The sequence below is a fragment of the Laetiporus sulphureus genome, assembly GCF_001632365.1.
Source record: "Laetiporus sulphureus 93-53 unplaced genomic scaffold LAESUscaffold_7, whole genome shotgun sequence".
Classification (NCBI taxonomy): Eukaryota; Fungi; Basidiomycota; class Agaricomycetes; order Polyporales; family Laetiporaceae; genus Laetiporus; species Laetiporus sulphureus.
In genome coordinates, this window is record NW_024468516.1 from 65,910 (window position 1) to 92,168 (window position 26,259).

The 26,259-nt window shown below is 50.6% G+C and overlaps 11 protein-coding genes across 11 annotated transcripts; 6 read left to right on the forward strand and 5 right to left on the reverse strand.

Annotated features, from left to right (window-relative positions):
* Positions 1 to 341: 341 nt before the first annotated feature.
* On the forward strand, positions 342 to 680 carry LAESUDRAFT_646615 (uncharacterized protein; the record flags this gene model as incomplete). The annotated part of the gene is made up of 2 exons (XM_040903994.1): positions 342 to 431; positions 483 to 680. Coding segments are annotated over 2 exons (288 nt in total), but the record flags the coding sequence as incomplete, so codon positions are not given.
* Positions 564 to 8,941, reverse strand: LAESUDRAFT_741739 (uncharacterized protein). The gene is made up of 23 exons (XM_040911155.1): positions 8,378 to 8,941; positions 7,846 to 8,327; positions 5,911 to 7,793; positions 5,532 to 5,858; positions 5,345 to 5,482; positions 4,868 to 5,295; positions 4,700 to 4,816; positions 4,435 to 4,650; positions 4,233 to 4,376; positions 4,045 to 4,183; positions 3,824 to 3,992; positions 3,685 to 3,767; positions 3,554 to 3,628; positions 2,899 to 3,497; positions 2,732 to 2,842; positions 2,638 to 2,674; positions 2,353 to 2,581; positions 2,178 to 2,302; positions 1,884 to 2,123; positions 1,618 to 1,836; positions 1,154 to 1,558; positions 962 to 1,099; positions 564 to 904 (listed from the first exon to the last, which is right to left on the reverse strand). Exons 1-23 carry the CDS (start codon positions 8,905 to 8,907, stop codon positions 746 to 748), a joined length of 6,993 nt encoding a protein of 2,330 aa, XP_040767177.1. The 5' UTR covers positions 8,908 to 8,941; the 3' UTR covers positions 564 to 745.
* Positions 8,942 to 9,028: 87 nt separating this feature from the next.
* Positions 9,029 to 11,095, forward strand: LAESUDRAFT_694923 (uncharacterized protein). The gene is made up of 6 exons (XM_040906221.1): positions 9,029 to 9,685; positions 9,743 to 9,814; positions 9,872 to 10,198; positions 10,249 to 10,490; positions 10,551 to 10,679; positions 10,739 to 11,095. The coding sequence occupies exons 1-6, from the start codon at positions 9,115 to 9,117 to the stop codon at positions 10,985 to 10,987; spliced, it is 1,590 nt and encodes a 529-aa protein (XP_040767178.1). The 5' UTR covers positions 9,029 to 9,114; the 3' UTR covers positions 10,988 to 11,095.
* On the reverse strand, positions 11,087 to 13,513 carry LAESUDRAFT_799108 (MFS general substrate transporter; the record flags this gene model as incomplete). Its single annotated transcript, XM_040913989.1, has 10 exons — positions 11,087 to 11,725; positions 11,783 to 11,846; positions 11,907 to 12,099; positions 12,154 to 12,215; positions 12,275 to 12,309; positions 12,362 to 12,599; positions 12,644 to 12,816; positions 12,893 to 12,993; positions 13,049 to 13,166; positions 13,221 to 13,513. The coding sequence occupies 10 exons, from the start codon at positions 13,511 to 13,513 to the stop codon at positions 11,464 to 11,466; spliced, it is 1,539 nt and encodes a 512-aa protein (XP_040767179.1). The 3' UTR covers positions 11,087 to 11,463.
* Positions 13,514 to 14,052: 539 nt separating this feature from the next.
* Positions 14,053 to 15,033, forward strand: LAESUDRAFT_674082 (TFIID-18kDa-domain-containing protein). The gene is made up of 3 exons (XM_040905547.1): positions 14,053 to 14,496; positions 14,553 to 14,650; positions 14,709 to 15,033. Exons 1-3 carry the CDS (start codon positions 14,103 to 14,105, stop codon positions 14,904 to 14,906), a joined length of 690 nt encoding a protein of 229 aa, XP_040767180.1. The 5' UTR covers positions 14,053 to 14,102; the 3' UTR covers positions 14,907 to 15,033.
* A 22-nt stretch (positions 15,034 to 15,055) lies between these two features.
* On the forward strand, positions 15,056 to 17,443 carry LAESUDRAFT_722406 (general substrate transporter). Its single transcript, XM_040908205.1, has 5 exons — positions 15,056 to 15,096; positions 15,146 to 15,694; positions 15,757 to 16,698; positions 16,752 to 16,785; positions 16,840 to 17,443. Exons 2-5 carry the CDS (start codon positions 15,451 to 15,453, stop codon positions 17,261 to 17,263), a joined length of 1,644 nt encoding a protein of 547 aa, XP_040767181.1. The 5' UTR covers positions 15,056 to 15,096; positions 15,146 to 15,450; the 3' UTR covers positions 17,264 to 17,443.
* On the reverse strand, positions 17,424 to 18,122 carry LAESUDRAFT_756406 (RNA-binding domain-containing protein; the record flags this gene model as incomplete). The annotated part of the gene is made up of 5 exons (XM_040912170.1): positions 17,424 to 17,521; positions 17,577 to 17,633; positions 17,692 to 17,853; positions 17,913 to 17,969; positions 18,026 to 18,122. 5 exons carry the CDS (start codon positions 18,120 to 18,122, stop codon positions 17,424 to 17,426), a joined length of 471 nt encoding a protein of 156 aa, XP_040767182.1.
* An 845-nt stretch (positions 18,123 to 18,967) lies between these two features.
* Positions 18,968 to 20,208, forward strand: LAESUDRAFT_741744 (uncharacterized protein; the record flags this gene model as incomplete). Its single annotated transcript, XM_040911156.1, has 5 exons — positions 18,968 to 19,300; positions 19,359 to 19,503; positions 19,554 to 19,687; positions 19,746 to 19,997; positions 20,050 to 20,208. 5 exons carry the CDS (start codon positions 18,968 to 18,970, stop codon positions 20,206 to 20,208), a joined length of 1,023 nt encoding a protein of 340 aa, XP_040767183.1.
* A 143-nt stretch (positions 20,209 to 20,351) lies between these two features.
* Positions 20,352 to 21,660, reverse strand: LAESUDRAFT_646838 (uncharacterized protein; the record flags this gene model as incomplete). Its single annotated transcript, XM_040904012.1, has 3 exons — positions 20,352 to 21,007; positions 21,066 to 21,264; positions 21,328 to 21,660. The coding sequence occupies 3 exons, from the start codon at positions 21,658 to 21,660 to the stop codon at positions 20,352 to 20,354; spliced, it is 1,188 nt and encodes a 395-aa protein (XP_040767184.1).
* A 134-nt stretch (positions 21,661 to 21,794) lies between these two features.
* Positions 21,795 to 23,845, forward strand: LAESUDRAFT_748102 (uncharacterized protein; the record flags this gene model as incomplete). Its single annotated transcript, XM_040911501.1, has 3 exons — positions 21,795 to 21,906; positions 21,969 to 22,119; positions 22,192 to 23,845. Coding segments are annotated over exons 2-3 (1,695 nt in total), but the record flags the coding sequence as incomplete, so codon positions are not given.
* A 689-nt stretch (positions 23,846 to 24,534) lies between these two features.
* Positions 24,535 to 25,984, reverse strand: LAESUDRAFT_810472 (uncharacterized protein). The gene is made up of 3 exons (XM_040914223.1): positions 25,132 to 25,984; positions 24,716 to 25,078; positions 24,535 to 24,661 (listed from the first exon to the last, which is right to left on the reverse strand). Exons 1-3 carry the CDS (start codon positions 25,907 to 25,909, stop codon positions 24,636 to 24,638), a joined length of 1,167 nt encoding a protein of 388 aa, XP_040767186.1. The 5' UTR covers positions 25,910 to 25,984; the 3' UTR covers positions 24,535 to 24,635.
* Positions 25,985 to 26,259: the final 275 nt, after the last annotated feature.

Below are 26,259 nucleotides of genomic sequence, written 5' to 3' on the forward strand. Positions count from 1 at the left end.
CGCGACGCGTTCATAGGCACCATGTGATTCAGTGACTTGTGCAACTTAACCAGAGTTCAATGGCTGGAATATAGTCTGGACAATGGACTTCTTGGTCAATCAAGAGTAGTCCATGCGAGCACTGGAAGTAGCAGTGCTGAACGAGATACGGTTCACTTGAGCAATTACGTTGCTGCTCATACTATGCTGATACGAACAAACGATTATCTATCAATCGAGTTCGGATCCTGCTCCAGTTCTGCGTCTCCTTCCTGTGTTGCTAGCGTGCGACCAGCATGGTGCGTACTGAATGTTGCCACATCATTCCGACTATATCAAAGTCCATCTGACGATTCTGCTGCCAGGCAATCAGCGACAGAGCGGCTGGAAGTGCGATGCTCTTCGCCGCTGCTGTCATCTTCGTATATTATACCACTTGGGCTGTCCTTCTAGTTCGTATTTTTATCAATGCATCAAATATAGGTCCTGATAACGTCTGCCAGCCATTTTTCGACGCTTCTAGTCCTATCCACGGTTACTTTCCCTCCAGGGAATGGGCAATTCGCATTCCAGCATTCATTGTGGTACTCGGCCTATCTGCCATCGGTCTCTTCTTGGGAATCAGCATAATTCATACGCACGTAGAGAGGGGCTTCAAGACGCGCCAGCGATCTGACTCGCCACGAGAGAAATCTCAATAACAACTGATAGTAAATCCCATGATCTGCGAGGGAATGACTTGGACAACGTCGGCCGCTACACGACTCTAGCTCACTACCCTCCGACTCCTGTCCGACGCAGTCTCCTGACGTTTTGCCGCATATAGCCTCTCCTCGGCTTGGATCTCCGTAGTCACCTGGTCTACAAACCATTGCAACGGAATATCAGCTGCTGGCTCTGCCATGGTGCGCGCGAGCCGCGCGAGCTTATGACGCCTCTCAGTCAGACCAGAGAGCTCATGCAACGGAGACGAAGCACCGACCTTGGTCTCTCCTCGGCTGACGATACGCAAACGTTCCATAATATCTGTCTCTGAGACAGGGTCCAATACCGTAAAGTGCGCCTGATGGAGGAACAGCAGCATGTCCGCGACAGAAGCCCACACGGTAGAAGCAAGCGGCTGTTTAGTAGTGTGAGCTGAGAAACACGACCTATGCGGGAATTGACGGCATACCGAGGTGTCTCCTGCGTGGGCATCGACTTCAAACACACCCATCATGCGCTCAAAAGGAGGCCATAGATCATTCCAGACCATCTTGATGCTCTGCAGCTCTCCATCTTTGCTGACACGTTTGAGACCTCCAGAGATGCCATCATGTGAGTTCTGCTGAGCTATCTTCCGAGCTAAGAGCAGCCACAGCTTTATGGCGGCATAGGCACTGCTGACTTCACCATGTGCCGGAGCGTGCGGATCGAATCCTGTGGTGTGCTGTGGTTGCTGATAGGCACCGAGAGACTGGCAAAATGCGAGCGAGAAGTCCGGAAAGTAACCCCAAAACGCGAAGGTATGAGCCCCGATCGGCGTTTGCAACGCAGCTAGCACTAGGATGTTCCACACGCGCAGAGATGCCGGGATCCTCTATCAAACAGTGTGAAGTGTGAGCAGAGTGACACTGAACATATATGTTGTTGGCTCACCGATAGTCTCTCGAGGATCCTGGGATGTTGTCGGGCGACGTCGAGTACAAGCACAGCCGCAGCTTGTGATGCATCGAGATTCGCCTGCGAGAAATTCTCTGGAAGGCTCTCGCCATAGAGGAACAATAGCGCATCGTCTGCGATTGTGAGGAGATAATCTGACGGAAGGATTGCATCTCTGTCGCTGCCAGTCTTTGCTATTATCGTCGCTGTAATAGCCTGCTCTGCGTCAGCCCTATGCGAGTGCGAGAACAAAGCTGATAGACCTTGAACAGCGCAGTGATCGTCGCCGGCGGGATGCGTGCTCTTCCCCGCGCGCAGTCCGTCAGAATTTCCAACATCGCGAGCACCATGGGATTGGTCACTGAGCTGTCGACACTCGTTATGACATTGCCCTTCCGATAGATTGACGCAGTGACTTGAATTACTCGTCCCAGGCTCTCGGCGGAGACATTGCAGCGTATCAATCCTGCACGAAGCAAGGTCTCCATATACCCAAGTATATCCTGACCACGGCGCGTCAAAACCATCATTAACGCAATCATCTCAACTCTACGTACCCGACTTTGTGCCCTGTTCTGTTCAATCAGCATACAGGCAAGCATCAATAGGGAGCTGGGGTCAAAGGCGCCTGGTGCCCATTCAGCTGTGCGCCGCATAATGGCGGTCATCCACAGCCCAACCGCTGTGCAGATCTTGAGATATATGTCATTGAGATTTCGAATGTGGAAGTACCTTGTAACATCTCTGTGGTATAACCCGCATGATGTACCACTTCCACATATGTAGCTATGTTCTCAATAACTGATTGGAACACATCGGGTTCATTCTCCAGGGATTTGATTAGCGCATGGCGCAATAGGTTATCCCGCAGAGGCTCCTGCATTGTTGGGCTGCGAGAAATTTTGGGGTCCGGTACGGTAACGAGTTGTATGACCGCGAAGAAGTCCGACGTCAACGGCCGCTGGACAGTGAATCAGTGGCTACATAGAAGGTCAACGTATAGCTTCCTGACACTACCTTGCATAAAGTATTTAGAATGGCTGCTGTCGCGAAACTTGCACAGCGTGAGGGACAAGATTTGACAGCCGAACATTGAAGAGAACAAGCTCACCTTGAAAGCATCATGGCCAGAAATGCCTTGATCTGGTCAAGTAGAGGATCATCTCCATTACGGTCATATCTCAGCGCGACCATCGCTCGGACACAGATATCAATACATTCGCTAAAGGTGTGGTCAAAATGAGAGATTGAGGCTGTCTCAGAGAACGGAATACTCGCATTACGAAGTTGCCAGGTACAAGAGCGGACCACCTTTGCACGAAGGCCTGGCATGAGGTTAAAGCTAGTTGTCGCAACTCATGGCTTCGGTCTGTGAGAAGGAGCTCGAGTACGCGGCGGACAGCTCGGCGCAATTTGTTGTGTAGATGTTTCAATGGTTTGCTGTCAAAATCATGCTTGTAAAGTATGATCAGCAACGACTTCAGCAGATTCTTCAAAGTGATGAACGATATTGCGCTGATCTCGTCTGCTTCAACAATGAGGTCCAATATGGTGTCTACGAAGACGGCGCCGATTAACAATGGACAAGAGATCTCATCTTCGGCGAGTGGTCCGCCAATCATTGAGGGCGAGACATCATAGGTCTGCGGCGAGTCGACGATTAACATCAGGTCACTGATGCATGATTCTGCATGATCGGGAATGTCATCCAAACCACCGAAACGAACGTGAAAGCTTCGGCCAGTAGCGGTAGGAATCATCGACACCTCCTCGAAGCCGAGAAGACGCACCACGTCGCCTTTGAGTTTGACCAGATAGATTGGATCAATCGGCACGCCATCTACAATCATATGCAAGGCAAGCGAAATGAGAGAAGCCTTCAATGCTGACGTTGAGCATAGCTTACTGTCATTGATAATGGATATTTACATACTTTCGACCGAGTCACTTCGGGATCCGCATCGTCCATTTCCTTCAAAGACTTTGTTGACTCAATCCCGTACAATTCCTGTAGAGCCAGAAATTAGTACAGAAGAACTTGATACGGTGGATTGTCTGTCTAACAAAGTGATCTGCGAGGGGATCAGCTCCTTCGCGTCCAATTCCATTTGCGAGTAGACTGTCCGTTATGGACCTCCATGACAAGACTACGGTTTAATGGTCAGCAATCTTGAAGCACGGCTGTGAGAATGGCAAGCCTTACCCTGCCACTTAGGAAAATGAGGGTGTAGTTGATTTAAGAAGGTTGTCAATTTGATTTTGTCAGATATAGGAGAATTGGCTAATGACTCGTTGTAGCAAAGAGCTATTGCGTCAAAATGGACATCGAGTAGAGTCTTTGACCATGTATCAACAGCGAGCCTGACTTCTTCCTAGAGAGGATGATATTATTAATGAACGCGTAACATCGACCGAAAATACTACCTTGTCATCCATCCACATCATAGAGAAAAACCGGTTGAAGATGGGAGTTACTCTTGGTCTCCATTGTCGTCCTCCAACGTTGAACGAAGGATTTGTGATATCCAGTACAATATGGAAGAGACGCAGGACTGTCTCCATGCTGATCTGGCTCAGTACGTCGTGGGTATGACTTTCATGGGTGTACGTACCGCATCTCCCAGGGACGGGATGGACTGAGGAGATCATCAAGTAGGGCTTGAAAGGGATGGTTATCGACTACAAGAATCCGCAGTAGAAGTGCAGGCCGAATCGTTGTGACCTCGGAGTTCTGGATCCCATAGAACTGCCAGATACTGAGGCAAAACGTGAGGCGTAAGTTACATGTTGTAGAGTTAAATCGGCAGAGCGTACCAGCCACACAGCACCGAACTGTTACGGAGTATGAAATTGTCCACCTCGTATGATTCAATTAAGGACGCATCGTGGACGACAGCATTGAGGAATTTAGTGATAATACACGACACTTCTTCGACCTCGGCATCAACATAACATTTCAATTGTTGCATCAAGGCTACGTCGACAATTATAGGGTCGTCCATGGTCGAAGATCTGACGTGTAATATGCGCCTGTATTCCGCCATGAGACAGTTGAAGCCTCTGTCACTTATCAGCGCACCTGGAAGGCAATCCGGAAATGTCGTCCTGCTGCACCAGCCCGAGATCTGTGATGAGCTTTCTTTCGCAGCCATACAGGAGGAGACACAATGCCAGAGACTCTCGGATAAAGGCAGATCTGTGAGTGCGCATTTATGAGTATTTTGCTCTTGAGGAGACGTGGGCTTACATCTTCTGAACCTCCTTACGTGATCGGAGTAGGTCAACAATCGTGGACGATAGAAGGATGTGCATAGAAGACACTGTTGCTTGCAGTTCTTGACGCCCGACGGATCTTAGCCAAGCGCTCCATAAGGCCGACTTCACCAGGAGAGCACAGTCGTCAAGTGTGGCGTTAAAGCGGCGTGCCAAAGATGCGAGATGCGTATAGGTTGCTGGAGAGATGTCAACACCGGATCGCACGAACAGGCATAACCAATGTGCGGTATGTTGGAACCCCTCCCGCGATCCGGCAGCGACGTTGATCAGCACACGCAAAGCATTGTCAGCATCTAGCTGAGATGAATCCGTCGTTGATGACCTCGGGCTTAGCGCCGCAGTAAAACGATGGCTTGTTTCCACCTCGCGTGTAAACAAGCGTGAGAGGGAGGATAATGGCTGGTGAATAGGTCAGACTTGCAAAACAAAGCGTCATCTCGCAACTCACCTGATGGCCCAGGGGGGCACTCAGAGCTAGCTGTAGCCAGTTCTTGAATAGGTCATCGAAGGCTGTAAATGCAAGTTCTGCTTGTACTAGTTTGGTGATGGACTTCAGCATCTTGTCAACGACGTGGAATCGTCCTTTCTGCACGGCGATAAGCAACGTTGTTTAAATGGGCCAGCATTTTCCCTACCATCTGCAGCTCTTCTGTTTCCTTGCCTAAGAAAAAGTCATCCTTCACGACATCTTCCTCGGCGAACGCCAGAAGCAGATCGAAAACAATTCTCGCATAGTCATCAACGTTGAGGCTGTGTAGCGCATACATCCACCGTGACGCATATAAGGTAAGAAGGGCTCGTCTACTGGCAATGTAATCCCCGCCATTATTGGCCGCATTTGCTGCCTTCGCTCTTGGCTGCATATGCGACGGCCAGGACTGAACATCGGTGCCAGAACGCACACCAGGGAGGCTTCTTCCCTTGGCAACATAATCGCGTAAGATGATTGCTAGATGCTGATCCTGGACAGCATTCTCGTCAGTTCAGAGAAATTCAGTGAAGAGACATTCATACTTCCGCTAGAATCCAACCTAGAACTGCTGCACACAATCTGCGTTCTGCATAATCCGTAAGCATACCATCTGGCCAAAGTTTCCTCACGAGCAGGAGAAGACCAGCTTCGTTCACCGATACATCCAGGTCCGACAAGCAGGACTCAACCGCGCATATCAAAATTTCTACAGCGTTCGAGCCTTCCAAACCAGTAGGGAGAGGGAATGAGCACAGCACCTCCTCTGGGTCTGCAATAAAGTCGAAATTAACCTCTTCGCCATCAAGCCTTTGGAAGAATCCGAGATGTGACAGATGCACAAGCAGATATCGGGCAGCCGAATCGGTATGAATACCAAACCGATAGCCCAACTGGTCTCGGAGATGAGCAAGTGGCAGAACTTCATGAGCGAGCGATGATTCATCGCCGAGGGACTCTTCTGCTAGATATGGTTGACTGACGCCGAGTAAAGCAGCGGAGTCGGACGGAGTCATGCCAGAGGAAGCCACAGACATTTTCATACTGCTAGCCACGAGTGTCAGAACTCTCCAGTTGAAAGGAAACAGCAAATCTGAAGGTCGAATATTGTTATCCAGAAGATGTTCGTTCAGTTCGTCCGACACCAAGAGCTTGCTGGATAGCAAGATGCTCTCGTACAGTTTGACGGAATGGTGCAGCTCGAATTCGAAGGACTGTCCTGAATTAGACGGCGCTTCAGCTTGGGACACAATGATGGACCCTAGAGCGACCCCGTGTTGGAAGAGTTGTAACTGTGTCCACAGAACAGCGAAGAATGTTGAGATTTCTTCAAACGTCTTCTGGTACAATTCGACTTCTGGAAGAAGAATATCCCGAAAATGTTCCACGAAGGATGCTCGCATTACAGGCCACTCGATGGTCAGATAGGTTTCATCAACTGAAATCGAGCGGCATCGAGGGGCTTCATGCAAGACTCCGGATTGTGTCAGACAAGAATGATGGGCGAATTGCTTGCACGAAATACACCTCAATCCCTGCATGACCGGGCCCCATAGCGGACGTCGACAGATGAGACAGAGGGTGAGGCTGAAGAGGTTTACCAAACGGAAGGTGTGCTGGTCTTGGATGATAGTTGTCGGCAGAGGTCCCCGCCTGGGGGGCAGCACATGACAAAAGCGATAGAGGACAATCTTCTGCTTGTCTGCTTCAGATGCCAAATTGTACTCCGTAAAGAAGCACCCTTCAGGATAATCGTAACAGTCGAAATGCACAGCACACATACAGAAAGGGCAGAAAAGGCCGAATCCGTCTATGCCGTTGTCGCATACGCAACATTGGTCCGGTGACGTTTCTCGCAATAGTACTGGGGCCGAGCTGGCTGTGAATCGCCATGGAACAAATTGATGGACATGAGGATTATCGTGCAGCCGCCGAGTAACGTTCGGACCTTGAGACGCATGGATGAGAGATGTGGAGTAGGATACGACCGGAAATGCTTTGTTGACGATCAGATGCCCGATACCTCTCGGCCAGTAGGACATCAAGAGTGCGAGTGCGGGAGAACGCCCCGCAGGAGGATGGTAAGCAATGACAGCCAGAACGTCCAAGTATGCATCCGGCTTAGTATCGATGATTCTGATCATCAACTGATGGAAGCGATGCAACAGTGGGAGCTGATCGGAGGAAACGTTGATGTTTTCAAAAATCACGGCCAATAGTGGAGAAACCAAAGACGAGAGTTGATATATAGCTATCTCTCGACCAGGTGCATGAGTAGAATGCAGCTTGACACCGTTAGGTGTGTTTGATTTCGACCATTTGCGCCAAATCGATTCGGAGCTAAAGGACGAGTTCGTCTCTTCCGCTGCTTCAACCGTTATCGACACTCCAGAAGGCTCCTCTTTTTGCATTAAAGCAGAGGGCTCATCTGTTAGGAGCATCAGTGATGAGTCGTATGAAATTTGATGGTGGTATCATACTCCCTGAGATACTTGCTGATGTCGGATTTCCGCTGAACCTCTGCATACCCGCAATCGCGTCCAGAATGACGCCAAAAATTCCTTCGTCGAAGAATGTGAGAAGGCGCGTGTGTAGTACAGGTGGAAAAGCATAGAATGCCGGAATGACCGCGAAGCCGATTTGACAGAGGATATTAGCATTGTGACGGTGCGCGAAAACCAATGACCGTGCTACATCTAGAGTGACAGCCTGCAACGCGTATGGGGGCCGATATAGGCGAGCTGACGAGGTTCTGAACCGACAATCGTCGACGATGACTGAAGATAGCACGGATATACATTGTGATATAAGAGGAGTTGCTTGCACGCCATCTTGCCCAGAGTTGACGGATGGGGAACGGCCATGCAAACGAGATCGCTTCCCTTTGGACTGGGCAGACCACTTGGACTTTGACGACTCGGACGTCTTCTCGCCTTTCTTATGCATCTCGGCTGGGGAATAACTGCAAAGGTGATGTTTCAGAGAGAACCATCTCATTTGCAAGCTGCTGACCTGTCGTCAAGGATATTCCATTTCTGATCCGTAGATATCTTCAAAACGTCCCTCAGCTGTATCATGAGGTCTAAAGTGACATCCGTGCTGAACTGTGGACCATCGTCGTCGTCGCTGCTGTTGTCTTCTGCGGTGCTAGGTACGTGGTCCGATCTTCCGCGTCTATGTTTCGCTGCCCCTTTTACTGACTGTATTACTGCGTTGAAACCCTTGTCCGCCTGGTAGGTATTGGCTGTTGATTGGTCAAAGCTTGCAGGAGGTAGAGGCCTGTGCTGCAATTGCGAAAGCAGATGCGCGAGAAGCTTACGCGACTCGTCACGCGCTTTCACACTTCCATGGGACGCGATGAGGCTAGTTAACTCACTTGGCGACTTTTCTGATGTCGGAGAAGTGGGTAGGAGGAAGGTGGGGAACACAGATTGCGAGAGACTCCTTGCGCGGTTGCGGTTCCTAGGTGAGATCGGACTTGTTGGAGCATCGACGGATACTTCTAGATAGCTGGTATCAATGCGCAGAGTTGGGTTGGCCATGACCTTATATAATGGAAAATTCTTTACAAACAGCTGGAGAAACAGAGACAAGTAGTACTTACGGGCGCTTACCTGGGCCGGTCGTAGGCGTTCAGGCCACACCTGGCCACACGCGCTGACCATTCTTCCTCCTTCGCTCGGTGCTCAATTCTGGTTTGATCTGCGCTCAGTCACTCTGTCTTTCTCTTCGAAGTTGTTTGATCCGGAATGCCGCGAAAAAGTGTCAAGTCTGGGTCCTCGACACGCATGAATCAACGTACTCTGGACGCCTTCATCGGATCCAGTTCTCCACCTCGTCCTAGCGAATCGCTTCAGATCGAACCGAGCTCTCGCTTTCACGGCAAGAAAAAGAGTCGAGTCAGACGTTCAAAACCCATTCAGGCTGAACAATCTCATGAGAGGCTCACAGACGAAGAGGGAAGCCAAAGCAGCGACGTTGGCGATATTCATTTCGAACCTCAAGCGCCCGACGTCGCTGGGGATAACGAGGATGAATCACCTCGCCGACCCAAGACACAGAGGCTTAGGAGACGTATGAGAAGCGTGACCAGCGATGATGAAAACAATGTTGCGAGCCAGGCCACGAGTGAAGATGAGGCGGAATCGCCGGTGACTTGGAGAGGCAATGTTAGAAAGGGCAAGAGGAAGCAGACACTGATTCTGGGAGATTCTGATGAAGAAGAGCAGCCTCTCCGGAAACGAAAGCTCGTCAAAGGAGTAAGACCAGCTTCACCAGAGGAGAATGAAGTCGATCTCTTGGACGAAGTTGATGAGGATAGTAAGCAGCGTAGTTCAGTTCTCATCTTACTACTACAACAATATTATGATTGTTCAGAAATCGTCGAGTCTCGCCTCCGAACGCGAGGCAAGAGATCCGAATATCAAAAGAGCCTTGAGAAGCTCAAAAGTCGGCTTGTTTTATACCGCTCCGTTGAACGTATGTTCATATTTTGCGTCTCATAAGGGCGGAAGCAAGGCCGACGTCAGTTGAGTCCTTCTAGCGAAGAAGAGGAGCTTGAGCCAGATTTCATGCCTTTTGACCATGCCAAACCGGACCGCAGCTCGAATGTATCACAGTCATTCGATGGTGAGACCGACGATGCAGAGCAAGATTTGGACGCCTTTATTGTTGAGGACGACGATAACGTGGCCCCAGAGCTTCCTCCAGAGTTCAGCATGAATACGTACCAGGACCTGAACCACCACTTCAAGATCATATGCCAGCTCTTAGTTCATCTCGCGGTTCAGGAGGCATCAAACCGACGGCCTGCCATGGAGCAGTTGCTGCGCAGTAAGTCTACCGATGATTTGGTCCCTGACAGTTCATAGACAACTTCACAGACACGTACTTCTCTGTCCCTCTTCAAATCACTCGCCGAAAAATCATGGGCATGAGGGATTCGCTCGTTACATCTTCAGTGTGGCGGCCGGAACTCAAGAACTCTCTTGAGACATATCCAATCCTTGAGACGGTACGGATGGAATTCGCTGTACCTATGTGCGATGCTTGTCATCTTGGTGGTCGTATGTCCACCATTCTCGGTAGGCTGAGCGGAAAGCCATACGACAAAGTCTCCTTCGAGGTACATGTCCCGCGTTTCAAATCTCTGAGACCTGCGTTAACGATGATCCTGCTTCCACAGCCATTGTCAGAACACGATGACTCTGACAGCAGCGATGACGAGCATCCAGAACCGCTGAAGAAAGAGTTCCACCTCGGTAGGTTTTGCGCTGCCAGGACTCGTGTTTTTCACAAGTTCACACACTGGGAGGTGAGCAGCGGTGCGCTGCTAAAGTACGCTCTGGCTTATACGTCTGACCTGCTTCGTAGTACGCGCTGTTCACGAGCCTGTTGGAAGAGGTGGATTTGCTTCGAAACGATGACTCCCATGGGTTCGTCCGGGTCGCATTTGCGGGAGGCAGGAAGCCTCCTGACGACCTGTCCGATGCAGACGCTATCATGGACTGGCTCGATGAACGGGAAATAATCAACATTGAGTGGAAAAGAGTCAATGATATGATGGAGGAGGCCAGAAACCTTGAGATGAAAGCCAGAAAAGGCGACGATGACATCGACTGACGCAGACGAATGATACATATAGCTTGAGGTGAACTTGTACGTCCTAGCATCGCAATTTCCTTCGCTTGAGCTCTGCCCGTGTACACTAGTATGATCGCTCCATCCAATCTCAAACCGATTGAGCTTGGACGAGGAAGTTCCATTTCCAGATCATGAGTAAGTACAGCTTTACAGAGAGGGAGAATCTACGGTATCTAAACGAGGGATCTACACGATCTCGGTATGCATCTACACTACGGGATAGCAACGGAGTCGAGACAATTATGATGCAGACAATGTGCGATAGCCAGAAATAAACTATATCCGTGGTTACAGTAGCAAGACCGAAACCCAAAATCGTCAATGTGGTCTGCCCCGACGGCAAACCTCTACGTCCGAACAATGACTTGCCAGAAACGAAGCACGTCACTTGTGTGCATCACAAGTTGTCATCGAAGTTCGAAGAGGAGAATGGAGAGCGGCCTGGTGTACGAGGTTCACCGGACCAGGGACTCATAAACGCCAGGTATCCTTGCGGATTGCCAGCAGATGTCGAGAGAAGAGCAGTACGCATGAGCCTGCGAGGCATACAACCTACAACATAAAGATAAGTACATAACTTTGTGCAACATACACGATGCGCGTACTCCGCTGAAGACAATGGGTTTAGCCCAATGGTCGCTAGGGCCTAACAATGCACCGGTGATAGGTGTTCCTGTCAACAACGCGAAGGCACACAGAAAGTAAGCAACGCCTATTCTTATGCTAAAGCATTTAATTATGATTAATTTGTATTTCAACGAACGAGCCTGGAACACGCACCCTACTTCCTCCATATTTCTCGAGAAGCCGGCCATCATCGGTGGAAACAGTGCGATGTCTACAAGTTGGCGGCGGATAAATCATCGGTCTTATTGGAACAAAGATAAAATAGGCTTACATCCTCCTGACCAAAAACCGTACAAGATAGAGAACGCAATTTCAGCGCCATTGCTCTTCATTCCAAACATTGCAAAGATGAGCGCGCTGCTGATAAACGCAAAGGGAACCCCCAGATTGAAGATACCAAAGATATCAGCAAGCAGATTCGGGATCGTTCGCCCAAAGATAGACGCTGCATTCAGAATCGCAAGCTATTGAAGCCATTGTTTAATGTCGGCACCGTGAGATCATGGATGTCGACGTACGGTGTAGAAATCGAGCGTCTTTGAAAGGCCGTGACTATTTCCCCATACTTGCAAGTAGAAATCTAGCGATGAGAGTATGAATAATATGCACGGCTCTGTGAGCTAGAGATGAGATGCTCACATGGAAAGAAGAGTCCCCACAGCACTAGAAATGCCCTACGCCCGTTGTGAGTGATCATGAGATCCCAGCGAGACAAAGTAAGCTCACCCTCCCACTGCCAACATGTACGGCACGTCTCCGCCAAGCTCCTTCAACAACTTAAAACTGACATGCTGCTTGGGACGGTCCTTTGCACTGGGTAATCGCGTCTTGGTGATAAAATTTGCAATGGTGAGCAAGCCGAGCGTCAGGAACGCGGAAGCCCGGACGCCCCAAGCATAGCCCACTGAACTGTAAAACAACTTGTTGAGCATGATGGGATATATGATACCCCCCACTGAGGTACCTGCATAGTCGTCAGGAAAAGACGCGAAGGAGTCGACATAGAACACTCACCAGTCAGTGCAATTCCCATCGCAAACGCTCGTCGTTTTCGCCAGTGATGCGCTTGTACAGAAAGGGCAGGCACGAGGAGAAGCCCGCCGCCCAATCCCATGCCGATCCCTTGAGACAGCACAAGTTCATAATAACGGTTCGTATCAGCGAGGGACAGCATGAAAATGCTAATTTACGGTTCGTCAGGCCATGGTTGAAGAGATAGTGGGTGACATTTAATGTGCCTAAAATAATGCAACCCACCAGAATGAATACAAAAGAGTGCCGATGATTGATGTATAGCGAAAATATCCCATATCGAACAGCTGGCCAGCAGGCAGGCCGGTAAAGAACATGAACGCAAGCTGACGGACAAATTATCAGCCCAATTTCAGCACTCCACGACAGTACAGTATGCACCTGCAAAGAGCCTATCCAGCTGATGTCAGACGAGGAGTTCTTACCCGTCGCCTTATAGTAGTCTTGATAGACACCGAAGGAACTGGCATAACCGAAGGTACAAAAGGTAAAGAGCCATCTGATGACAATTTATTGCTTGGTAAACAGAGAGTGATCGCGTACAACGACTTACCCTCCAACGACTGTCAACCACGCGTCCAAGCCTCCGTCTGGGATATCAATGCTGGCGGTGTCGAGTTTCGGCGTGCCATGATCTGTGACTGTAGGAGTGCTCGCGCCAGAGTCAAATTGCTCCTGTGCGCAACGGAACGGCGCAGGTTGGTGGTTGTCGTCCCCTGTGCAGGGCGAACTCTCCTCATGATAAGGACTTTTCTTTTCGTGGAGGGTTGGTTCATCACGAGTAGTTGGGTGTAGCGCAGCGGCTATCCGGTGTAACGCAGAGCGAGATGTAGAGCAGCGGAACATTGTAACCGGAAACGATAAGTTTGCAGTCGAACTGCAAGATTGTGCTCGGACATTTATCAAATGCGACGTTATATCGTCGTGCGCACTCACAGTGCGCCGTGGGTGATACCGCGCCTACGCGACACCGAGACTGGATCTGCCGTTCGGCAATGAATGTGAGCACAGCGTTCTGGGTTCTTGGCGAGCACTCGTGCGGGTAATTCATCTGGACCAACGGTGACGCACGGCTGATACTGGCGTCCTCCACGAAATCGCCGTCCACATCCAATTAAATCTTCCGTGTCTCATCCCGGTCACTCTAGCGCATGCGCAGCCAGTCTATGAGGCGGTTATGACACGGTGTATGAGATAGTATTGGTACGAAGCTCCGCAGAGTACTCTTGTAGAATCGAGAGGACGTCGAGACAAAGCGAGCCTGTTGACGATTGCCACGCTCAGTGCGGAGGAGGGAGCCGCTCCCCGCGTCGAGGCACACAATAGGCGCCCGATCCACGTGCAGAAATCATCTCGACTCTCGAGATCTCCGCGTCGCTGTCGGCCACAACGTCGACCTCAACCAACACGTTGATTACACCGCTGGTCCAAAATTATGTCTTACTACCCATCGCAATCTGGTACCACATATCCCTACAGCTCGTACGGAAATTATCCGCAGACAGCTGGCGCATACCCATACCAGACTGCATACCCTCCAACCGCAGTCGCGGGTTACGGCGCAACATGGCCCTATCCATACAGCTACTATCCTCAACATCAACAGGCCCAACAACCTGGTGCTTCAACTGCTCCTAAGCCTGCAGTCCCCTCTACTTCAACGGCCGCTGCACCAGCGCTGACGAACGTTGCTGCAACCCAACGGCAAAGACCCGCTCCGACAACATACACTTTCACGCCGTCCTACACTCCTATTTCAGCCGCTGCAGGAACATCGGGCAGGTCTGGAAGAAAGCAACCGACGTTCAAAGGTCTCTTCTCGAAAGAGCGTACGTATCATGCTTTCACTGGTCACCGAAGTTGGGCTCAATTAGATCATTCAAAGTTCGCAACCTCATGTACGGATTCGGAGATGACCGCAACCCCGCAAACGATACGGTCAATGTCATGGAGGAGATCTTGGTGGAATACATAGTAGATGTGGTGCGTATTGCAACTAAGAATGAAAACCGGACTGCTGCTAAATGTTTCCGAACTGAAGTGTCAAACCGCATCTGCTTCGGGAAAGGGCAAGACACGATTGTCGATTGAAGAGCTACGGCGGGCATTATCACGGCCTGCTGACGCAAAGAAGCTTGCTAGGATGGAAGAGCTTCTCTTCATGCAAGAAGATATCAAACGCGCTCGTGCAGAGTTCGACGAATCAGAGGTGCCACAAGGTGGCTCCTTCCAGACATGACCGATAACGACCTCGCATCTGTATAATGTATTGGTATGACGACAATAAGATGGTGTACTTCAGTTCTCTGCAGTTCGATACGTGCTTACTCTGGTCGACCTCATACACGGTCGCCATATGTTTTCGTGAACCTATGCGACAACATGAACAGCGTTTGCTCTATATTGACAAAGGTTGACAAGGTTCTACGGTATGAATTCATTCCGAGTTGTAACAATCACTCTGACATGTTCTGCCAGCGAATGGCGTACGCTTCGCTTCTGTAATCCTCAAACATGAGAGTTGCCCGGTAGTGAGCCGCTCGGACAGTGCCAATCATCCTGATCCGGAACGCTTTTTCAGCCATTCCGCCGACGTGTTTGGCCGTCAATGTCCCAGGATTTACTCGCGCTTCACTTCACTTGCTTAACGGCCACGATCACAATGTATACGTAGAACAAAGGGCATCGACGTGGCAAACTGTCAGCCTCCTCCAGCTGTAGACTGACATCCGCGGCTGACGAATCGCTTCATCCTTCTGCATCCCACACCTGCGGAAGCATACATGGACATGGATCGACTACGCCCCAAATCCTTCAAGCCCTCCTATCCAAGATGGTTGGTAGGCAAGCCGCTGTTGATCATGTCCTCCGCTCTTGCGTCTTTGGGGGATGCCATGTTCGGCTATAGCCAAGGTGCCATCGCCGCCGTGCAAGTTCAGCCTCCCTTCATCAAGCGATTCTTTGGGAGGGACGTGACGATGGAGCAAATCAGAATTGGCGATACTGGCGTCAACCCAGAACTTCAAGGTGAGGGCTCTCGATGCGCCTATCTGTCTCTAAATGAAAAGGCTGAGCAACATTGCCAATAGCTATTACAGTGTCTTGCCTGAATCTCAGCGCCCTCGTGGCGGCGCTCGGCGCGGCGTATGTCTGCGACGTGCTGGGCAGACGCATGTCCGTCCGGATCGGCGGCATCATCTACCTCATTGCTTCCTTCTTCCAGATCTTCGCGTCCAACCTGGCCGTCTTCATCGTCGGTCGCTTGATTCAGGGCGTCGCCGTAGGTATGCTCTCAATGACAGTCCCCATCCTCCAATGTGAGATCGCACCGGGTCATTCCCGCGGGCTCTTCATCTCCATCGAGTATCTCTGCCTCAATTTTGGATATCTCCTCTCTTCATGGGTTGGGTACGGCTTTTTCTTCGCATTACCCTCGGAGATATCGTGGAGAGGGCCATACATCATCCAGGCCGCCCTAGCCGTAATTCTCATCGCATGGTCCTTTGTGCTTCCGGAGACACCGCGCTTCTTGATCAGCAACGGCTTCGAGGAAGAAGGGCTCCGTGTTCTGGCCGACCTCCACGCGGCTGGTAACGAGCAGGATGAGAAGGTCCAGATATCCTTCAAGGAGATCCGTGCCGCCGTAGAGCGCGACAGACACCTGCAACAAGCCAGCTGGCGCGAACTCTTTACGGACTACACCCGGCGCACGATCATGGGCATCACATGCCAGATGTTCGCGCAGTTCAACGGGATCAACGCAATTCTGTATTTCCTTCCTTCAAACCTCACGAGGGCTGGATTCTCTATCTCAAAGGCTCTCCTGTACTCCGGCGTATCTGCGATCGTGTATTGCCTGGGCACGATTCCGACGATGTTTCTCATCGACAGGTGGGGCAGGCGGCCGTTCTTTATCGTTGGAAGCTTCGGACTGGCGGCGTGTCTTGGGGTCGTCGGCGGCCTGCAGTTCAAGAGTCGCAGTCTGCCTGTAGGGAACGCACGGATACCGTACGCCGACGGCATTTTTGCAGGTATGCACCCTAAGCGTCTGTTGTCTCGTACCATTGTCTCACCGTCAATACAGCGATCTGCGTCTATCTCTTCTTCTTCGGTGCAACGTAAGTCGTCCCGTTATAGCTCCTGATGATGACTTCGCTGACATCGAACGTAAGCTGGGGCCCAGCGCCCTATCTCCTGGGAGCGGAAATTTTCCCCATGCGTGCCAGAGCGAAGGGAGTGGCACTCTCCACAACGTCCAATTGGCTCTGCAACTTCATCATCGCGTTTGTCACGCCTCCGCTCTTCGCGGCTATCCACGGCGGATTTTACTTCATCTTGCTAGGCCTGTGTGTCATCTCCGGCATCTTCGTGTACTTTGTCTACCCTGAGACGGCACATCGCACCTTGGAAGAGCTTGGAGAAGTCTTTGGAGATAAGGGCGGCGCAGAAGAGGAACTCAAGGCGGACGTACTGCTCACGGTTCCTGGGTCTGGCATACAAACATCCGACAATGCTTCTGAAGCTACTACCCTCAGGCCGAGCTTTGCAGATGACAGTAGGAGTGCGGTGGGGTCCGAAAAAGGTAAAGGTGCCTGACATATTTGGTGATTTGTTCCGTTTCGTCGTGCGATTCTGTCATGTTCCATTCATATATGGCGGGCGAAACTATCACCTTGGTTATGGTGCCGAGTAGCTGAAGGTACAATGAGTTCAACATCTCATGTAACAGAATACATACATACACTACGATAGAGGGTCACACTTTCATGGCGTCTTCGTCCTCATCCTTTTCCGCGTCCTCTACATCCTCAGCACCCTTCGAACCTTCCCTACCCTTCGCACGCAGTGCGGCACCTGGTGAGAGCAGTTGTGAAGCACGGACGCCGACAGCTCGTACTGATCCACGTACCTCCACTCTGATTGAGCGGTTTAGCGTATTGCTGGAGCCAATCTTCCGATTCCCAGACTGATTGGGGGACAGATATGAGATACGCATGGGAACAACGATGTATGAAGCGGCTTACTGGCTCGGTTTCCGAGACCCTGTGTGGGACCCTTGAACTGGCGTGCGAGGTTAACCTTCAGCACGCGCCCGTTTAGCTCGTTAAGGTCCATGTTGTCGATGGCATCCTGCGCGTCTGCAGGCGACGAGAATGTCACAAAGCCGAATCCCCTATGTTTCGCCTCTGGTATGCAACGTTGTTAAAACGAACTGGCACCGAATGAATTTAACTGTGTGTCCCACCAGTTTGCTGAGAAGGATTGGTGGCCGCCGGAGGGAGTTGCACATCTATGATGTCGCCTGGTAGAGCGTGTTCAGTCGACGCTACTCTTTTTGTAAAAACACAAACAACGCACCAAATGTCGAAAAGGACTCCAGCAGGATCCTCTCGTCTACATCGTCTCCGATGCCGCCTACGAAGATTGTCTTCTTCGTCCTAGTCCCTTCTTCCATCACTCAATGAGCATGGGAGTTCGAGCACGAAGTTCGATTACGGAGCCACGTGCGCCACACGGTCTCTTGACCTTGATCTCAGATCATCTAGTAAGATCATCTCAACTCAGAACTAACTCGGACGGCGGAATTATCGATGTTTATTCAACTTTGTCCTCGACATCAGCGTCTCTCCAAATTATTGCGCTGGCACTTGCTGCTCGCCTGACTGTATTGTAACCGAGATGCTGCTGCATCACCTTCGGCCGCCCATATGCATGTCGATGTCGACAGCACAAGCCTTTCATGGGTGCGAATTCCCATAAGATGACCTCTTTTTGGGAAAGATCATCCCTCGCTCACCCCGTGGGTGCTCTCTACTCCAAATTTTTATCGCCCTCGTACCGTCTGGTGGGAGACTATGCACCCTTTGTGGACAAGCTTGCCTGCGTTAGTCTCCAAGCTGGCCTTTCATGTCGATGTCGTCCCTTGCGTCATGTTCATATCGCGCCCTTTCCTGTATGTGGCATGGGAGTCGGCTGCCTTTCTGTGCTATTCAAGTTGAGCTAGGATCCTGATCCGGCAACAAATTCTTGTCGCTTGTGCTGTAACGGCCTAAGCCGCTTGCCTCCTTGGCTCTGAAAAGTATGCGAACGGACATCCGGAAGGAGATTTCGCCGTCAGCCCAATGTACTGATTGCCTTCCTTCGACGGTGGTCGGAAGTTCTGCTTCCCTATAAATCAATCTCTTCTGGCGCAGGAGCTTTCATATACGGTTAAGCCAACTCATTTGTCTCGAATCCTCGCATCCTAACGAGTTCACCGGTACTTTGGTTAGGACGCTCATCCCGCCCATCTCTTGACCTATGTCTCAGGCTCTCTATGCGCGTTCTTGGATTTTAGATACAATGCCTAAAGTTTCCTCTGGAGAATCTGACTCAGAATCCATTGCATCCGCCACCTCTTCAGTTGATGAAGAGGATGTGAACACTCGATTGGCCCCAAACTGGTGTCATTATCGCCACATCATAGGCCGTCGAGGATTCCGACTTGATACGTGTAGCGATGTGAAACAATTTTACCAGCGTTACTGGGAAGGTCTGGTCGCTCAAGGCTGCGACGTTCCTCGGGATTGGCCTGGATATCTTCGAGCATGTAACGGAGGAGGCGATGACGAGCTATGTAAAGACGTGGGTCTAGTAGGTGATTCATGTATCATGTCCTTCTTGGTAGGTTAACTTTATGTGGGATTCATAGCCGGATAATCTATTTCGCGGAACTCGCTGCTCTGACGATCTCAAAGTGGTAATCAAGGCTGTTCATACGCATAGTCGCGAGTACGATATTGTGCGATATCTATCTACCCCTCCTGTGCGAGATCATCCCATGAATCACTGTATTCGTGCGTTTATATTATATTGTATGTCTACATGGTACTGATCAACTGTGCAGCTGTTTTGAACATAATCGATGTTCCGGAAGATCGGATTGCGTTCATTGTCATGGAGGAATGGTCCCCACATCTGGTCACAGACCCGCCTTACATTCTCAGAAGTTTTTTGGGTACTCTGCGTCAACATTTAGAGGCAAGTGCATTCGTTTGGTAAGATCTTGCGAATTCTACTCATCTGTTGTTCCGTTCAGCATATCACCTTTATGCACGCGCACCATATTGCCCACCTCGACATATCTTTGCGAAACATGTTGACCGACAACCACACACGCTACGCCTGCATTGATTTCGAGACAAGTCGCCGCTTCGATAAAGCGTCCAGTCCCCGTGTCTTTCGACATCATGCTGCTGAGACTCCTCCGGAGGTCGAAACGAGCGATTGGTGTGATCCGTATAAGATCGATGTTTATGCCTCTGGCATCCTCATGCTCCGAGCAGCAAACGTAAGCAATTCGTCTCTCATAATGCTCCAACCGATGTTTACATCGACAGCAGTTGACAGGTCATAACATCCCGGAGCTTTCCCACATACTTAGGCCAATGTTAGCGGTAGACCCTGAATCCCGGCCTACCATAGCAGAGGCACTGATTACCTTCAACGGTTTGATGCGCACGATAGAAGACAGTCAGCTGGATGGCTGCACCCCGTCATGAGTATCATCACTACATACGTGTCCGCATTTGTCTCTCCTCGTTGGCATCTGCACAATGTAAAGAGCAGTACATTAGTATACCGAAATCCATATTAATACAAACAACATAGAAGCCAAATGTTCAACTCCTTGAGGTAGACATTCTCATGACCCTAACGAACTTGGTTCGGCGCCCTCTTGATCACCTTCTACTACAGCGACCTCCTCCAATTTCCGCCGCTTCCGCTCGAGGTATCGCTCCCGCGCGCTCTTCACCGACTCTTCGGTATTGCGCTTAGCCACTACGCGCTGCACACTTTCATGCTCCTCTCTCTCCTTCTCTTTCAGTAGCCGATCTCGTTCCTCCTCCATCTGTCTGGCAACCTCGCGGGCGCGCCGCTCGTTGATCTCTCGCCTACTTGCAGCAGTCCCAACAGCCCGGTGTACTGACACTTCCTGTTGGGAGCTCTCCTTCACTGAAAGCTGCAGACCCAACCGCCGCGTGTTCGGAGCCGACAAGTTGAGGCCAGCGGATAAGAGTTCTCGTTTGTCCACAATCAGGTTGTCATCATTCAGCTCCACCTCCTTACCCTGCTCCTTCGCGACTCGAGCCAGTTCCAGGTCAGACTTCGGTGTGAAGTCCGGTGGCTTCGTAATCGTGAGGTTGGGTGTCAGGCCTTGTGGACCAACAACTGGTTTTGACAGGACGGATGTTGTGGCAGCAACAGCCTCTTCGTGTTGTTGCTCAGACTCCTCTAGTAGCTTGCGGTAGAAGTGCGTCATCCCAGTGCCGAGGCCTTTATTCTTCTTTTTCTCAAGCTCTATAATGAAAGACGATGAGGACAGAACGATAGCGTAAAATGCAGGCGGGGGACTCACCTTCCTGTAATTTCTCCTCTTCTTCTGCTCTCCGCATCTCCGCAATCTGATCCTTGTAACCTTGCGTCACGAACGCTTCCTTGTCCGTGAACTCATCGCCTTCCATTTCACGTTCGCGCTGAATCATCTTCTGTTCCGCCCGTAGATGGTCGAGCCTACGCGTAACAGCAGAGGAGAGGAGGTTACTGATGTATTTGGGCTAGTGCAGCCTTCAGTCAATCAGTGTTCGCGCAGAAGAACCACGACATAGCATTTTACACACCTTACGCTGCTTAACATCTGTCTCCTTCGCCTCTTTTTGTCTTTGTTTCGCCTCCTGCATTCGGTCCCAGACCTCATCGTACTCAAACACAGTGGCGTCGATCTTCATCTCTTCCTCCATGCGTTTCTTCGTCGTCTTAGATATCTCCACTTTCTGAGCAACCAGTTTCTTGTTCAACTCTGTCTTGCTGCTCTGCGACGCAGTGGGAGCGGCATCAACTGGCTCGTCGTCATCTAACGAGGCGAAGGCCGCGGACCGCTTGAGGGATGGAGCGTCACCAACAGGTTTCGCCGCTTTGGCTTTGCTTTTGGCGAGAGAGAATGAGACTTTCATGCCGGACGTTATGATGCCTGGTTGAGAAGCACGCTACAAGTGAGTATTGTAGGTATGTAGGCAAATGGTGATTCAGCGAGCAGTGGTTGGCGCTAAACCTCGCTAAACACCCTGGGCACTAATTAGCGCCCACAAGGTTGTATCGCGGCGTCGTAGCTCTTCGCCAACTCCCTGCGACCGCTTCTTCTGCAAAGGTTGATTTGTGAACCTGCCGTCCGAACTGTACGGGATACGCGTGGCCACAGAGTATGTGACTGACATCTGTCACTGCTATGGACACAAGGTCGTTAATGATCGGACTGCTTCAGAGTATCCTTGGAATTAAGTCGGGCGGATTTGCGTCGTTCCAGCGGATTCTTAGCGAAAGCGTCGGCGGACAATCTTGTCGACTCTAAGGATCCAATTGCGATTCTGTGTGATGTTCTCAGGAGTTCAGTCGTCATCAAATTGTATAAAACGGTGCGCTTCCCGTCGTGTTAAGGCTCATTAGGATCTCTATCGCTTACGTGATTGCATGCCGTTTGACTGCAGGTGCTGTCAACGAGACAATCAGGGCACAATGTACTACAATCCAAAGGACATATCTCCGCTAAACCCGGCTGCTTCCCCGCCATCGGCTTCGCGTCGAATGTCTCCTAAAGCTCGCGCCAAGTTCTTCCATGATATTGATACGCAGGGTCAACAATTGACCGCTGTTGCTGGACGCATTTCTCTCACTCTCAATAACCTGCGGAAACGCAGGAATACAGCCTCGCCGATTCATCGTCTACCTCAAGAGCTGCTCACGATAATCTTCCGGCTTGCAGCTCGTGCGGGAGCCCACAGCGACGATATCGTTGCTATCAGTCACGTCTGTAGCCTTTGGCGTGAGATGGCGCTTTCGGACGCCAGATTGTGGACAACTATACACATTCCGAGTCACTCTAAAGCATGCGAGTTCCTGCGTCGCTCAAAACGTCGGCTTGTGGATGTCTACATTGACAATTTCTCATCTGATTCCGACACGTACGACTTCATCGCAATGCTCAAAACAGAATCTTGCAGAATTCGAAGTCTCACCGTGCATTCATTTAAGACAGAGGCGATCATGCCAATGCAAAGTCTACTCTTGATGCACGTCCCTCAATTAGAAGAGCTAACATTGTGCTGGGAATGGGGGCAGCATTGCTTTTTGGGATCCAATCCATTCCATGGACACACGCCGAAATTGCGCTCTTTAACTCTTGCGCAACATTCGTTCAACTGGACATCAAGTATTTTTAGTAACCTGACGAAGCTCTCGCTCGTCGGTCAACTCCCCATCGGTCACCCGCATTCATTACCCTCTATTCGACAGTTCCTACGCATCCTGCAGGCATGTCCCGATCTTCAAGAGTTGAAGGTGGAATGTGAAACGGCGTCGCTGGAAGCCCCCGCGGTTGGATCGTTTGAACCCTTCTCGCGGATCTCCCTCGAGCACTTGGAAGTTCTGCAAATTATGTTTTTGCCCCCTGACTGGATCGGAAACATCCTGGCACGAATATCTATTCCCTCTACCGCACGCGTCACAGTTCGTATGATCGGCGAAGAAGATTGGACTTCCGACTGCTTTGACCCACTGTGGACCGATAGCAGCCTTGACTTCTTCCCCATGCTTGCGAGCATCCGAAGGTTCGAACTTTACTTCGACGAAAAAAAGGGGCTCGTCGTACATGCCAACAATGTTGCATCGGCCTCGATTAACGAACCGCCTTTCACTTACGGTGTCTCGGACATGGAGCTGCGATCCGCTCTTGAAGACGCGATGCTGTTATTCGACCTCTCTGACGTTTCGGTCTTGACTCTTGGCAGTCCTCACGTCGCGGAAGAAAAGCGATCGTATCTCTCCCTCCTGCACTCGATGCCTCAGCTTCATACGCTCCGTCTTGTCGAGCTTTCTGCTGAGGACCTGCAGGCGATATTTTCTCTGCTGACTTCATCGTTGTCCGCGGATGCAGGTCCTGCTGAAGAGGAGTTTCTCTTCCCTGCCATGCAGCATCTTGAAATTGTCTCCTCGGATATGAAACGACAGTCACTGCGAAAGGCGTTGCAAGGCTACCTACGCGTTCGTTCGCGGACGCTTTCGCCCATCAAATCCGTAGAGCTGATCGACGCTAATGGATGGACGGAGGCGGAGATCCACGAGCTTGGAAAGTTATGCGCGGAAGTTCACTGCAGTGAATGATTGCATACCTGGATTACCCGGTGGTCCTCAAAGCCGCCTTTCGTTCTGATGCACAACACCAATGTGTACAGAAGCTATTGCCTCAATCGCCTGTCGGCTACATCTTCGACACCTGCGTGCTGCTCGAATTCGAAGGTACGCTGGTGCTCTTCAGCGGCCAAGCCGTTTTGCGGCCTTCCCTCTCCACCCTATCTCGAGCTCGCCGTATCCATGCTATCTTCAATATCGTGCAGAACCAGTACTGGATGTGAAGAAGCTCGACGACCGGAGTCCGCGTTCCCTCCGCCAATCAGAATAATGTTGGCTATCGTGCACGACTAGCGGATGAGGACGCACCTATCGATTTCTTCTGATCTTAGCCTTACGTTTTTGATTTCTTTTGCCGCTGAAAAGAGGGACTAGGAGGTTAGATCGCGAGGAGCGTTAAGTCGTGGTGATGTGATAAAGTATCCGAAACCACTGTCAGAATGCTCAAGCAACAGCTTTGTGTCTATTTGTTTCGATTTAGATGTGAATGAACTGCTACTCTTACTGCTCTGTCACACTATATGTACTACTCTCAGCATCTATATCACCAGCCTGTCGGACGCTGAGGCCGCTTTAACCACGTTTCCTGTCAGAACATCGGGTCGAGAAATGAACTGTGACATTAATAGAAGAATCCGCAAAATCTGGGTAACTCTATAGCTATATACGTATAATATTGCAAATCGTGCGTCCCGACAAATTATCTTGCAATATAGCCCGCAATCGAACGAGATCATCCCCGTTGCTAGATCTTGTGTTTATTATCATACCCTGAATGCATTGCGTGTCAGAGGCATGTTGTGTGGGAATGTGAGCTACACTCACAATCGATCTTCAAAATGCCTCTCGCAAACAACGTGGGCCACTTCGCCTCGAGTCGAGCTAGTTCATCCTCCAAGATCTCGCGTGCATCTCTGTGTCTAAGATTCAGAGGAATGTTGACAATGAGGGAAGACGCCGCAGTGAATCCAACGTCAAAGTATGACAACAGGGAACGTAAGACATCATACCACCTCAGGCTTGCGAAAGGATGGATGATGACGACGACGCGCTCTACCTTGGAGGACTTGAAAGCAGAGACTAGCTGTAACAAAAATGTTGAACCTATGTTCTCAGATTTGAGATGGACATTTCTGATGTCCATGCACCTCTCACGAAGCACGTCCGCGAGTGAGGATGCAGCGGAGTCTAAGAGGACGCGATTGAGAAGTTTTCTTCAGAGACCACGATAGGTGACGCACCATCTACACTGTACTTGAAGCTCAGATCGAGAAGCTTGATGTTGCCTTCGTGTGTGCGCAGAAATTCGCGCAGAGCGAACAAATCTCTGTCAGCAACAATGGCTAATGTCAAGGCCTCTATCAAGGGCAGCTTATGCTGAAGCAACGTTGATAAGACAAGATTAGGAGCTTCAGGATATGTTGAGCTCGGAACGAAGGCCGTGGTTTTCAGCTTCCTCACAGGGAACATAGGCGAGTCGCTCGCAACATCGCAAATACCGGAGCCGGGAGAGGTGTGCAAAACCAGACTTGATAGCTTAGGAAACGCGAAAAGGGCACCCTTCAAGTCCAGCTCCTCCCACTCGCCCAGTTCCATCGTGAACTCCTCCACTGGCCCAATGCTCTTGATTATTTCAAGATTAAGAGGTACTTCGTTTGCGTTTAGCTCGAAACTGCGAACAGAGCTGAGGTGCTTCATGACATCCTCGAATGGAGAGGGGTCGTCGTAATCAGTGTTAATACGCATGTCCAGCTGTTTGACGTAGCGACCAATGTCTTTGGAGGATTGAAGGGCTGCGAGGAACGCATGCGCCTTTCTATAGCCGGTTAGGGTCACAGAGAAGAAGATATGTTTGCGGGCCGAAGCCACCCAAGCGTGACAGACCAGAGCAATGTTCTTGAGGGAAACGAAGTCGACGTGAAGGTTGTCAATGATATGGTCAGTCAATTCCAGTGGAAGCTTGGGGAACCCTTGAGCGTTGAAGGACTTGAGTGAAAGTGAACGCGGCTGGAGAGACATGAAGACGCGTTGAGATGGGGAACAAAGTGGAGCCCACGCTGAAGGGTGAAGAGCAAAGTGGGAGGGGCCTCGTCTTTACGAATGTCTGCCGAGAGAGGGAGGCCAGATGTTGCTGCCAGCAGTGAAGGCAAGAACATGGCCTTTATATATTGAGCACAGAGGAGGGTGGCACGGCCACGCTTAGCCGCTATGACTGTAGTTCAACTCAGCGACGCTGGATGGTGCGAACTTACGTGGCCGAGTGGCCATTGTGCCACTGAGCTGCACATTTCGTATCCTTGGCTAGGCTTCCGCTGGATAATATATCGGCACGCATGTGTAGATCGTGATAGTGCATGAGCGTGCCCACT